This window comes from Antechinus flavipes, chromosome 3 (genome assembly GCF_016432865.1).
Source record: "Antechinus flavipes isolate AdamAnt ecotype Samford, QLD, Australia chromosome 3, AdamAnt_v2, whole genome shotgun sequence".
Lineage (NCBI taxonomy): Eukaryota > Metazoa > Chordata > Mammalia > Dasyuromorphia > Dasyuridae > Antechinus > Antechinus flavipes.
The window spans coordinates 436,787,910-436,802,518 of NC_067400.1; the positions used below are offsets into that span (position 1 = coordinate 436,787,910).

The 14,609-nt window shown below is 34.7% G+C and overlaps 1 protein-coding gene across 2 annotated transcripts in view; it reads left to right on the forward strand.

Moving 5' to 3' along the window:
- Positions 1 to 12,682, forward strand: part of ACVR1 (activin A receptor type 1) — a 154,875-nt gene extending 142,193 nt beyond the window's left edge. For both annotated transcript variants that reach the window (XM_051986348.1, XM_051986349.1), the window contains 2 exons: positions 10,124 to 10,254; positions 11,435 to 12,682. In XM_051986348.1, the coding sequence (XP_051842308.1) occupies positions 10,124 to 10,254; positions 11,435 to 11,569 (266 nt within the window). In that variant the 3' untranslated portion in view covers positions 11,570 to 12,682. The remainder of the gene's footprint in view (positions 1 to 10,123; positions 10,255 to 11,434) is intronic.
- Positions 12,683 to 14,609: the final 1,927 nt, after the last annotated feature.

The window sequence follows — 14,609 nt, forward strand, 5'->3', positions numbered from 1 at the left end:
AAAGTAGACAGATTAAAGGCCTTTCTAGGCAGTGTTCTTGTTTTGATTTTTCTGATATAATCAAGCAGCTCTTTCCATATCACTCTCAAACATAAAAAGAGGGGAAACTTATTATGCAGATTTCTCCCCTACTTCCACCTACTCCTTTTGTTTTTGTCCATTGTTTTTCATCAGCAAAGCATCATAGAGGGCACTCATGTCCTCTGGCCTGCTTGGTACTCTGACAACTAAGAAGTGATATTTCCCCCTTGATTCCTGAAAGGATCATTTACTACCTTATAACTGGCATTAATTTATTATTTATTTGATTATGCTTTGACTGAAACTCATAGGCTGTCTTTCCTAAGAATTTGTATTTTAAGCCGTTTATCTCCAAATGTGGAATGAAACAAGAGGCATTTCATTAAATTCAACAGATACTTAGTAAACTCATGCAAAAACCATTCTGATTCTACTAAGGCAGAAACTAAAGGGATTTTGTCATACATTAAATATATTTCAATCAACAGTTTGCTGTGGGGGGTGGAAAGAAAGATTTTTTAAAATATGTGGTGATCTTAGTATTTTCCCTTGACCCTAGAATTTTAACCAGAGCCTGCTCTTGGAGACAGTACTCTAAAAGGATGCAGATCACATCCTTGCCCATCTGGTGCGATGCTTCTTACTGACTTTCCCTATTTGTCATAGGAGTTCATCCACCATGGTCAAAGAAGGCTTCTTCTTTGCTTCTTCCTGACATTGTCAGGTTGATTAAATCGCTTTGAGTTTTTTTTTGAGATGGAGGAGTAAGAGACTAGTATTAAGCCTTTATCTACCAGCCTCCCTTAATATAATTTCTAGTGTGGTTCAAGAAGCATTTATTATGTATTTACTCTGTGCTGAATTCTGTTAAGTGATGATTGAGAAAATATTTCATAGAAGACATTACGTATGTGTGTATAAATAATAAATATATACATTTTATCTTTCATCTATCTATAACCAGGTTTTATGAGGAAAACATAAATGTTGAGTATAAAGGTTAACAGAGTTCCTATATAATGCAATAATAATTTAAGATAAAATCATTGATAAGTTAATGCTACTTTTGGTCATTCCTCTTCAGTTGGAAAAAGGAGAAGGATTTTAATAGGAAAATAATATCTCAATATTAGTATGAAAGTAATTTTAACTTCACAGAGCCCCAGACAGAAAGAATTTCTAGGATCCTGAGGCGTCCTCAGACTCCATTTTGAGAATTTCTGGCATAGTAGCTAGAGAGCTTGTCTTAAAGCCAGGAAAATCCGATTCAAACCCAGCTTCTTTCACTTCTGGTCTATATGATTCTATGTAAGTCACTTAACCTTCCTTGGTAACTTTAAGATTTAAGAATCTTCAGAGGAAGTTGCTAAAGGAAGTTTCCTTTTCCAAGAATTCTATACACCAGTGAAATCACAAGAATAGCCTATAGTCTTTCTCTTTTTCCCTAGTAATAAGGGGTGGCCAGAAGTATACAAGTTGTTATTCTTTGACCCATACAGTTTACAATCTGATTATCACCTCCTTTTAAACTTCTTTTTATGAGACTTATTTATTCTATTGGCTTCTACATGATGCTAATTCATATAGTCATTTCCTTCCTTCCCTCAAGGAATTTAAATTCTAAAGAAAATAAAACAAAACAAAAGTAAAAAGATCTGAAAAGTGCTTTTGGGGTAGAGAAAAGATAAGAAAATTGTTCACCATGTCAGGAGATGGTCTGGTTAGAAGTAAACATGGCCAGCAGCAGTAATTCTTAAAATGGAGGTTCTGGGGAAAAACTTAGCTATCAGAAAAGGAAGTCTAAAGGTGGAGTCCATGTCACAGCCACTGGGCTGTGCCCATTGAGAAATATAGAGAAGATAGAGAACTGGGAGATATTTATCTGGAATAGGAATCAGGTTATTTGCATACATAATACTCTAAAGTTTGCAAAGTACTTTACATCAGCCTTTTGAGGTAAGCATTGTAAGCATTTATTATCCCTATTTTACAGAGGGTTGGCTTTGGCACAAGGGCTTGTGAAAAACCATTTCTAATTAACCTTTGATTCTGCCTGAGAACTGCTTGTCCTTCCCATTCCCCAGCACAATGAGTTGAGTTATGGAAACCATGACAACTCTTATTTCCTCTTCAGCAAGTTACTATCCAATATGTTACACTGGTTTAGCTCAATCATGTTTCATTTTTCAAAAAACCCAATTGAAGGAAAGACTTGTGCCAGGAACATTCCATTCAAAGTATTTAGAGTACCTATTTTGGTTCATTCAATTATTTATACTTGGTGGTAAACATTCAGCTATAGGAATTAGGTTCAAAGTCACCATAACCTCAATACAAATTGGGGCACAGAATTGCCTGTGATTTTGAAATAAGATATGTGGATTTTATGTAGTCATGAGTGACATTCTGAAACCTGCCCTAGGGAAATAATAAAAATGTAATAGAGATATAGTCAATCACCAATCATTTATTAAGTATCTGCAATGTTTTAGACACTGTGCTAAGTACTAGGATATGAAAAGAGGCAAAAACAAAGCAGTCAATTCCTGCTTTCAGGAACTTATAGCCTAATTGGGGGGGGGGGGGGGCGGACATCATGCAGATAACCATGGCCAAACAGAATATAAACAGATAAATCAGGAGGTGATCTCAGGAGAAAGACACTAGCTTTTTTTTTTTTTTTTTTTTTTTTTTTAGAAGGTAGGATTTTCACTGTGACTTGAAGGAAACTGGGGAAGCCATAAGATAGAGATAAGTAGGGAGAGCATTCCAAGCATGGAGAATAGCCAGTGAAAATGAAGAGACATGAAAACTCCATAGATATGAAGTGTTGTGTTTCAGGAACAGCAAAGAGGCTAAAGTTGCTGTACTGTAGGATACTGAGAAGGGAGTAAGATTTTAAAAGACTAGAAAGGTGGAAAGGGCCCAGGTTATAAGAATCTTAGAAAGCTAAATTGAGGATTTTAATATTTGATCCTGGAATCAGGGAACCATTGTTGGGTGTGAATAGGGAGCCATTGTTGTTTATATAGCACTTCTTTTATTTGATCTTTTCAACAAGTCTGTGAAGTAGTTATTTCAAGCAAATATTATTCCCATTTTATAGGTGAGAAAGCTGAGGATCAGGGTAGTGATATATTTAAAGTTCCATTGCTTGTATTTCTGTCAGTAAATTAATAAACATTTATTAAATGTTCCTTATGTGACAGGGATGTAAACAAAGGCAGAAATATACACTCCAATCTGAAGGAATTCACATTCTGATATTAATGATAGAATCCAGCGTGTACCTTGCCTGGCAGGTAGCAGAATAAAATGCCTCCTGTAAGGTAGTTATAGTCAGGGTAATTTTATAGCATATAATTCTTTGGATCCTGTCTCACCAGTGTCACCAGTGAGGCAGTAGTTCTCAGCAGAGACATTATATGAATCATTTCTCTATCCATCTGTTTAGTGAAGGCATTACTGTAATACCCATTGGGTTCTTAGAGGCAGAATGAGTAAACAAACCTCATTATTTTGATGTACCTTACCATCATACTACTCTTCAACTGAGTAAAGAATTCAAGATAATTAAGCTCAATACATTTTAATAGTAGTCTAATTATCTTTAACTTTGTTTTTAAGAAAATCTCTTTTCTAGGTAAATGCATCCATAGTTTATAAAAACCACAGAAAAACAAACAAAAATCAGCCAATTATAGTAGCTGATTGTCATTGATATTATTTTGTGAGGAATGGGATATTTATCCCTTTTTATAATGATATTTTTGTCCTTCCTGTTCAGATTTTGAAATATGAAAAATGTCAGCACATCCTAGTAAACATTCAACAGTTGCTTTTCTAGCAACCAATTAAATTTATAGATTTTTTTTCCCCCAGAATGTTTTTTTCCTTCCCTGGAAATTTCAGTAACCCAATGCATTACTATTTCCTTCCACAGGTAGTTGTTATACTTTTACTTTAAGATATACATCTGTTTTCCATTTTACAAATGTAATCTAGTTGTTAAGAACTAGAGATGTCCTTTGGAGGATAAAAAAGATGCGATGGGGGGGGGGGGGCTAAATAATAAGGTAATGTGGGTAATTGAAATATATATAATTCCAAACAATAGTCCTGCTCCTTACCTTCTAGCCTTTGACCCAAAACATCCAAATGAATAGGAGAATTATTTGTAGTTCACTTTCTTCCCTCTTGGAGAGATCTTGATGACCTCTGTCTGAATAGAGAGAGAGAGAAACAAGAGAGAAAACCAAGAAGGACAATGAAGAAAAATAGACCAATAACTTCACCAGCTGATTATTCAGTCTGCAAAAAATTGGGAGTGATTGTGTGTATTTGATTTTAAAACTGCTGTTGAATGTGACTCCTAAAGATTCCAGGAGTATTCTGGGTCTTGCCTTGCTTAAAGTTACTTATTGTAAAAACAAAACAAAACAAAAAAAAACTTTAAAAACAATATTGGTAATAGTTTCCTTCTACACCCCCACACACTTCAATAATGATGACAAAACATATAAACATACAAATAAGATAATTTCTTGTGATGAAAATGGTTGCCCAATGTGACTCAAGTGGGACAAGAAAATAGAATGCAATTTCAGCCCAAATCCAAAGCCGTGCTTTTGATGAGCTCTTTTTTTATTTTATACATTGTACTCACATACTGAAAGCCTTCTCAGAAGCTCCTGACATCTGGAGCTAATAGTATTTAATGTGCCAGCTGCTGTAGATAAATATAATAGGATCATTGGTATGTTCTGGGTACACTGCCTGGAAGGTACATTAAGGTCTTCATCATACAAGAAGCCTTTATTTAACTGTAAGCTCTAATAAAGAGTTTTAAATGATCTATGTCCTTGGTTTCTCTGCCATCTTTTTCTAGGACATATACATCCAAATCAGCAATGAAGAATTAGAGAAAAGTCCTTTAGAGCTACTCAGGTTTTGTTGCTCTGGCAACAAGATAAGGAATAGGTCTAGATTTGTTTTTCATTGTTAACTGCCCCTCAGTCCCTGGGTTCAATCTTGAGCTTTCTGTCCATGTCATTTAAGGAGATTGCTAGGGATGCCTTGACAATATTGTCCTGCCAAAATGGGAGGCTGTGACTTGCTTGGGTCTCATTTAAATCATTCCCCCTCTTGCTGGTATGGAGAGACCTTTGGAACACAAGTCAACATTGTGTGGTCTAAGCCAATTCTTCATTAACTAATAGTTAAGTAACTTAATTAAATTAAAATTTGAGTAAGATAAATTACTTCATCTCTTTGGATTAAGCATTCAAACATCTCAAATGAAAGAATTTATGACCTTGAAAATGTAACCTTTGATTATGAAATCTTTGGTATTCCATTTCTTCATATAAGTTAAAAATGAACAAAACTATTATTTTATTATGTAGTTTATTGAAACTTTTGTAGTGCTTTAACTCCTGTTTGATTCATCAGCCTTGGAGGTAAGATATCTACTATGAGGGGTGATACAGAGAAAGACAGAGACAGAGAGAGAGACAGAGACAGAGACACAGAGGAAGATAAGGAGATGTGTCTAGGTAAATGTCAAGCTCTTGGTGATAGAAGGAACAGGGTCAACAATACTTTATCTTAGAAGGACTAGTCTTTTTACCAACTGCTAATGTTTTGTCCTGGTTTTGTTTTCCATGCCAGAGAAGCAAACTGAAATAATCAACTGTACAATATTAGGAGGAGAGAGAAGTAGCAGGGGTAGTTAATTTATTTGCAAGTTTGTTACTTGTAAATTTGACTTTATGAAAGAATTTTGAAGTTTGCAAATTATAGGAGATTGAAGAGATAGATAAATTGTATTTTTATGGTTCTTCCATGTAAACTATTTTATTTGTGGATATTGTGTAAGCACTTTGCAAATCTTAAAGAACTATTATAAATTCTAGGTCTATGTTATTTGACACTCTAATCCTGTATATAGTAGACCATTTCTGGATGTTATTAATTCCAGTTACTAAAATCCAATTATATCATTTTGTGCATTTGACATCTTTCTTTTTTAATAAACCCACTTACATAATCTACATTTTTACTGTATCAATATCAGTCTAGCAGCAAGAGATAGAGAAATATCTCTGTTAACTGTTTTTTGAGAATTAAGTGATTTGCCCAAAGTCATACAGCTAGGAAGTGGTATGAAAATGATTTCTGAGACTGGATTTGAAATTAGATTCTTCTGAATTCAGGGCAAACACTCTATCCATGGTACCATCTAGCTTCCCTTATTAGACATCTTGTATCAGATGTAAGCTGATATAAACATCTTCCCAGCTACAGAATCTCTGTGTCAAAAGTAAATGAATTCTGATGATACCTAGTCTTCAGGCCAGTTTTTGAATAGGCAGCATGCCTTCTTGCCCTAGCCAAAGAAAGGGGGATAGCAGCCAGATTTACCACAGTTACCCACTTGATCTGTCAGATAATTCAATTGTAATTTTGACCTAGGTATTAGATCATCACTTAATTATTTGTTGTGCCCCTAGAGGGCTGTCTTTTATTTATTTAGTTGGTTTCTTTCTGTATTATTCTTTAATTACAGATTCAGTTTGTAGAAATTGTCCAAGCACTTTAGACATTGATAGAGGCAGGATATCAGATTATATTTCCTGACTTTTTTTAACTAAAACATTTTAAGTAAAATGTTGCAAGTTTGTCCCATTATAATCTGTTGAAGATTTGCTAGGAAAGGCTTTTAATCAGAATATTAACGGTTTCAAATGGACTTATTCATTGGACTTGGCAAGTCAGATAGCTGATTTGGGGAAAATCAGAGAACAGAAGCAATTATAATTCCTGTGTCCTTCAGGTTCTGATTCAGCTTTCAATATATATGGATAGTATTGACTTAGTATTGGCTTTGGAAGATCTGAGCTCAAATCTTGCCCCCACATCTCAGTTACTCTTGATAGTTTGTGACCCTAGACATGGCACTTAATCTCTCTCTTACTCAGTTTCCTCTTTGGTAAAATGCTCATGAAAACATCATTGTTTATGATATTTTTTTAAAAGAAATATAATTTACTACATCCCATTTTTTCTTTTTAATTCTTTTTTTTGGGGGGGTGCCATTAGGAATAATGATACATAAATTCAAGTGAAATGTACAGCAATGCTATCACCATTAAATCCTTGTTTATTTGACAATTGAAAAACAGACTTGAAGAATTTCAAGTTGTTTAGAGGTTTGAACAGTTTTTGAATCACTCTCTGCTCACCTTATTTTGCAACAATTTCTACTAAAGTACTGTTCTTATGCCTGATTGTAGTGTGGAGGTGACCCTAACCTGCAGAATACAAGTTCTAACACAGAGCTAGCAGCTCTTGAGTAGATTCCTGGCAATGTGTCTTTGAGGACTTGTCCAGCTAAATCAAGCAAGGCTCCTCACCAGGGTGGGCATTCTATGAAAACATTGCTCAGAAGGTTTACTGTTTGCACAAACTTTGCATGAGAGGGGTGAGGATAAAATGAGGGGGGTGGGTATTGTTTGCTTACATACTTTACCTTCCTCTATTTTCTTATGTCCATAGTTGTTTTTTGTCACATCCATAATAAGAACGTGAACTTCTTGAGTTGTTTTTTTTTTGTATTCCTAGTACTTAATACCACACCTGGCACATGTTAATAAGCACTTGTTAATTTAATATCACAGACCCACTGGTATAGTTTACTGTTTTCTTTTTATTATCCTTTTTATTTTCTTCCTTAAATTCTAATATTATTAATAAAATTCCATTTTATTTTATTTTTAATACAATAATAGAATATTACTGTATTCTATTGTAAATATTTCTATTCATTATTTATTTATTATTGTGACTCTCAAAGGTCTTCTACTTTCTTGAGAGCCAATGAGATCTAGCAGATGGGATGATGGAAGGAAAGGAGAGGAAACTAGAAAGAAAATAAAGGAGAAAAATAAGCATAAATGATTATTAATATACTTTCTAAGTGCTTATTTTAACATTTAATTAGTTAATTTATTAAAGCTTATTTGAACTTTGTTAGGCAAGACTTTGTGGATGGAAAGAGTCTTATCTCCACTACTGCAAAAAAAAAAAAAAAAAAAAAAAAAAGCCTGGATTGTTGTGATTGTAATAGTAGTACTAATAGTGCTACTATTAATAATATTTGCACTAGTACTAGTTGTACTCATCTTACTAGTTGTAGTAAGGGAAGTGGTAGTAATAGTAGTATTAATAGCAACAGAAAGTAGGGATGGTAGTTTAGTACTAGTAGAAATAGTATTTGTACTTGTAAGTAGTTTTAGTGAACTAGAATAGTAGTTGTAGTAAGAGAAGTAATAGTTGGAATAGTAAATGATAGAAATTGTGCTGGTAGTGTAGTTGTAGCAATTGTAGCAAACAGTTGCAACTTAATTGTTGCAATGTCATCGCAACTTTAAATATCACTCTATGTCTTATTTTAGCTTCACAATAGAGCAAAAGTTTTAGTTCATTTTTAAGCCATTAAAACTTAATTATTATTAAATAAAGTTTTAAAGCTTATTTTAAGCTTGCTACTGTTACTATGACTTTACCACTACAGTTGCTTCTACTAACCCTACTTATCAACAAAAGTTGGATCCTTCAAGTCTTAAATTAGTATAGAGAATGAGAAATAGTTCTAGGAGGTAGTAAGGAGAGCAAGAATGGAACTCATTGAAATGGCTGTTTAAGCTCAGCTTCTAGATTCAGAAAGCCTATTAAACTGGGAATTTGGTTTCCTTATTCTTTCTGAATGATGGTTGTGTGCAAGAAAAAAAAAACAGTTTTGTGAATTTTGAAATCTGAAACTTCTTGATTCCTTAGTGTTTAAAAGCTGCACCTCCCTTGACTCCTAATCCATTTATGAGCTAAATTGAGATTCAGTCTTACTCAGCTCTGTTCATCTCTGACAAAACAACAATTCAAGAGCTGTTGTTGTAGTCATTTCTTTGAATACTTGTAAACAGTGAGAAGGAAAAGAGAAAATATCAGAACCCAAAGCAGGTAGAATTGCCTTTTCCAGCTTGTGTTTTGGTATTGTTGTTTTCCATTCTCCCCTCCTCTTTGCTATTTTTATGAATTTTCTAGCATGGTAAGGGTGAGGCATTTAGAGTTTTGGCTTTGCCAATTTTCACACTGTTATTAACCTAATGTCAAAGCAGACTTTTGACTCCTTCAGCATTTATGAACTACTTTGGGGAACTGCAGTTGTGACCTGGTCAAGTTTCTTAGTGGAATGAATATTGGATTGGGAGGGAAGAAGGGACTAAAGGCCCTGGATTCAAATCCTGTTTCTTGTTACTCCCTGTGTAACCATGATTAGGGTCACAATTTCTGGGCCTCTTCTTGCTCATCAATAAATTAAATCAATTAAAAAAAAAAAGAAGAAGAATGAGATTGCATGTAAGGTCCTTTCCCACTCTCATGATCTTTTGAATAGCCCAAACTTGTGCCTCATATGTGTCTCTTGCCTTGTGGCTCATTGATATTACATGAGTGCTCTTGTAGACTGCTTTTAGCAATATGATAGTGATCAAGTGGTTAGCTAGATGCATAAAGTGCCATTCAGACTGGGAGCCAGGAAGACTCATCTTACTTAGTTTAAATCCAGCCTGAGACACTAGCTGTACGCACCTGGGCAAGTCACTTAATCCTGATAGCCTCAGTTTCTTTATCAGTAAAATGAGCCGGGGAAAGCATTGGCAAACCATTCCATTATCTTTGGTAAGAAAGAAAACCCAAAATGCGGTTATAAAGATTTAGACATGATTGAAATAACTGAACAAGAAGAAGTAATTAAGCCCAGTGGTAGAAGTGATAAAAACAACTGGCTACTCTTCCCTCCCACACCTTGTGCAGAGTTTCTACACCAATCAAGTTGGCCACCAGTCTATGCCAGAGTCAAGCTTGAGGCATGCACAAGTTCATCATTTTGTCCTGCTGTAGGTGTACAAGTTATAGTGATCAAAAAATCACAAGTTATTATCTTTCAGAGGCAGCTGATAATCCATCTCAGCAAGTCAACTAATTATGCCTATGAACTTGTTATCTTTCTTGGATTCTTTATCTAATTCTTGCTTATGTTTAGGTATTGTTGAAGATTATAAGCCACCCTTCTATGATGTAGTTCCTAATGATCCAAGTTTTGAAGATATGAGAAAGGTAGTCTGTGTGGATCAGCAGAGGCCAAACATTCCCAACAGATGGTTCTCAGATCCAGTAAGTATAAGGCATTTCTTACTCATCCTTTTCTCAATATTGAAAGTAATCTTGGTTATTTTTGGATACCTAAGTGTAAGTTTAAGGTAATCTACCATTTCATTTACATAACACACACACACACACACACACAAACACACACACACAAACATACACACACAGACACACACACATACATGTGTATGTGTATATATATATACACACACATGCACGCATGTATGTGTGTGTGTGCTTTATCTGGATAGGATCTTAAATTAGCTAGGAATAAACAGAAATTTATCTGTGCTTATGAAAACTGAGTCCATATTAGGTGTTATTTGTTAGAGAAAAGGTATAGGATTTTTGGGTTTTTTTGTGTAATGAGCAGTAAAAAGAGGCAGATAAGTAATAGAGTAGACTGAACATTGGACTTGAAGTCAAGAAACACCTGAATTCAGATCCACCCTCAAATATTTATTAACTGAGCAAGTCATATCTATATAATGGGAATGAAAATAACACGTACCTCACAGTATTGCAAGGAGAGTCAATAGACATAATAAATGTAAAACACTTTGCAAACTTAAAAGCACTATATATATATGAGTGCTCACTGTTATTATGATAAGGCAAAGAATTATAAGAATGCCCATGTATGGCAGACACTGAACTGTGTACTATCCCCCATTCTGCCCACATTATTTTGGCCTGGAACAAGGTGTTCATTTCTCATCTATAAAATGAGGGGATTGTTCTAGATCATCCCTAAAGATTTGTTCTAGTGCTGCTCCTCAGTGGTTCTTAGCCTGTGATCCCAAGCTTTAAAGTTTATATGGTTTTAGCAGTAGAAGTAATAAATTGAGACACTGTCCTGTTTGCTATTGGGTTTTAGGATTTTCCCTCTTTGTTAATCTTACTAGTTGGATATGTAAAAACCATGAAAAGCATAGCACATGCCACGTGCTTTACAAGATAAACTTAGCCTTTGCTGTTGAGAGGCCAAAGGACAGAGTACATGCAATACATCTGGCTGCTTTATCAGTTCACAAGAAGTTTGTTTATGTATATAAGGAATATGGGTATAACATCACCTTGACTCCTAAGTGCTACAAAAACCTGAGTTACACGTTCTACCTTCTGAGCAAACAAGTGACTAAAGAGGAGTTTGTCACTTTGGTGTTTTGTGTTTTTCTTCCCTTAGACGTTAACCTCTTTGGCTAAACTTATGAAAGAGTGCTGGTATCAGAATTCATCTGCAAGATTAACAGCTCTGCGTATCAAAAAGACTTTGACCAAAATTGATAATTCCTTAGATAAATTGAAAGCTGACTGTTGACGTTTTCGTGGTGCTGTCAAGATGGAAGATTTTTTTGTTGTTGTTGTCATTGTCCAGTCTGGAAATATGCTGATCTGACGATTTGTCAGAACTGATCCCTTCCGACCCCCCAAAAATGGCTTCTTAGACAAGATGGACATCTTATCTAGCCATCTCTTTGGGAGACGTTAAAACCACCTGAACCTCGCTCAATGACTCTAAAAATGGGCATTTCACAAACTGTTCAGACTTCAGAGACTTGATGCTGGATGTACTGTTGCAAAAGATGTGACCTGAAGGAACACAGAGAAATTCGAAGACAAAGATCTGGGCATTATGATGATGGCTTGGAGTTCTTTTCACAGGGCTCTTAGATACTCCCCTTGGGGAACGCGAGGATGTGGTAAATTTTTAATCAGCAATATTGCCTGTGCTTCTCTCCTTTATTGCACTAGGAATTCTTTGCATTCCTTACTTGCACTGTTACTATTAATTTTAAAACCCAACTTGCCAAAAAAAAAAAAATTGGCTCTGTATTCCACTGATCCGTCTGAATAATAGGAATTCAATTTGGCAAAATGAAATGTAACTGTCAGACTTCGCTGCATTTTACACGTGCTGATGTTTACAATAATGCCGAACATTAGGAATTGTTTATAAACGACTTGGCAAATTATTTATTACTAGTGCACTTAGCAGTTTTCACAAAACTGACTAGTGCATGTTAAAGCTTATTTTTATGTGGTCTCATGATTTTATTACACAAATGTTTTTAACACTATTATCTGAAATGGACATTTTCTGTATTATCAGTTAAGAGTCACATTTTAAGTGCTTCACATTTGTATGTGTGTAGTCTGTAATATATTTTTTTTTTCAGTTCGTACGCAGAACATATTTAGCCATTACCCACAAGACACCACCGAATATCTTACTGATTTAGAAACAATTAAAGATTTCAGTAGAACTTTAGTCCTGAATGCTGTGGGGGGGAAATGCATTTTCTTCTGAATTATACATTATGTGCATTTAAACTCTGCCAGAAAAAAATAACTATTTTGTTTTAATCTACTTTTTGTATTTAGTAGTTATTTGTATAAATTAAATAAAATGTTTTCAAGTCAAACAATGAAATGCTCTTTTCTACTCTTTGAAAGGTTTGTGTAACATAAGACTTTTTTTTTGTATGTAAGCTATGAAAAGTGCTATAATGTGGAAATGACCTTTTAGCTCCCTGTAACTTGTGATCAGATTGAGAAAAATACTAGCATTTCTGACAAGGATCTCAGAATTTCTGAATTGGAAGAGATCTCAGAAACTATTTCTTTGTCCAATTGGAAGCAAACAAGAGTCCCTTTTGCAACATAATCCAGCAGCTAATTACTTTACCTTCTCTATAAAACATAATATTACCTTCCTTAAGGAAACCTACTTGGCTTTAAAAAAAAAAAAACCCAACTCTGCACACACAATCCATATTCTCTTCTGTCAGCTAAATGTCCCCAGTTCTTTAAATTGGTGTTTATGACATGGCCTCTAGAACTCTCATTAGCTTAGCTGCCCCATCTGGACACTTTTCAGCATATAAAAATGTTCTTCCTAAAATGAAGGATCTAGAACATTATATCCCTGATGCTGTTCTGAGACCATTGTTCTGAGAATACAAAAAAAGTCTCTGTGAGTTGGAAATCTTCTCGGACACTGTTGATTTAGATAGTTTCCATATTTCCTAAAAGGGACAAGACAGGTGCTCCATGGGAATTTTGGAACTATGCCAAAGGAGAAAAAAAGGTAGTAACTGAAGCGAATGCAATTAATAGTAAATGAATAGTGAGAAGTTTAGCATAGTTCCATGACTAGTATATATAAACATCTGTCTACCCTGAAGACTAATGGCAAACTAGTTTTTAATAAATATTTTATTACTAGAAAATACCTTGAGGATCATATATAATCCAGGGGTTCTCACATTTTTCATATGACATGGACCCCTTTGTCAAGCTTCTATGGATGCTTTTTCAGAAATGTTTTTAAATACCCAAATAACATACAAAGGACCACAAAGACCAAAAGTTAGCAAAAATAAAAATATATATGGATTTAGATTTGGATCTTTAGCTCTAAATCCATAGAGAGATATATCTTTGATAAGAACATATAAACAGACAGATAGATAGACACACAAACATACATATATACCTATACAAACACATACATACTATGTTCTCATCCAAGTTCACAGATCTTGTGGAATCATTTGCATACATAGGGGTTGGTAAATCCCAGATTAAGAACCCTTGACTTAGTCCAATCTCCTAATTTTACAAGTCAGGAAACTGAGGCCCAGAAATTTAAAGAGAATTATAAAATCATAGTTCCTTTAATGGATCTATGAATATAACTCAGGCCCTTTGATAATTGGAAGTCCTTCAATGTGATCAAGTCCAAACCTATTCCTGAAGAGGATTCTCATTCTAGTATACTTGACAAGTTGTCCTTAAACCATGTCTGACTTTCTAATCCTATTTGTAGTTTTCTTAACAAAGATATAAAGATACTGAGATAGTTTGCCATTTCCTTCTCCAGTTCATTTTGTAGATGAGGAAAATGAGGCAAACAGGGTTAAATGACTTACCCAGAGTCACATACCTTGTAAGATATTTGAACTCAGGAAGAGGAATCTTTCTGACTCTAGTCTTGATGCTCTATGCATTGTAGTGCTACCTTGCTGTCCTAAGTGCCCACTATTTCCCAGCAAACTGTTTGACTTTTGGATAACTAAATCCCAGAAAGCTTTGCTTATATTAATCCTATTTTTTCCTAATTTTCCTTGCAGGTTCTATCCATTACTCCTAGTTGTATCCTCTGGGAATCAATAGAATAAGGCTAATCCCTCTTACTTGTGAGAGCCCTTTAACTATTTGAAAACAATTGTCTCCAGTGCTCACTCTGCAGTCTTCTCTGGATTAACATCCTGATTTTCTTCAAGTAATCTCATTGGGAAGTTCAAAGGATTATGGATTTAGAAATGGAAAGAACCTGTGAGATTATTTAGTCCAAT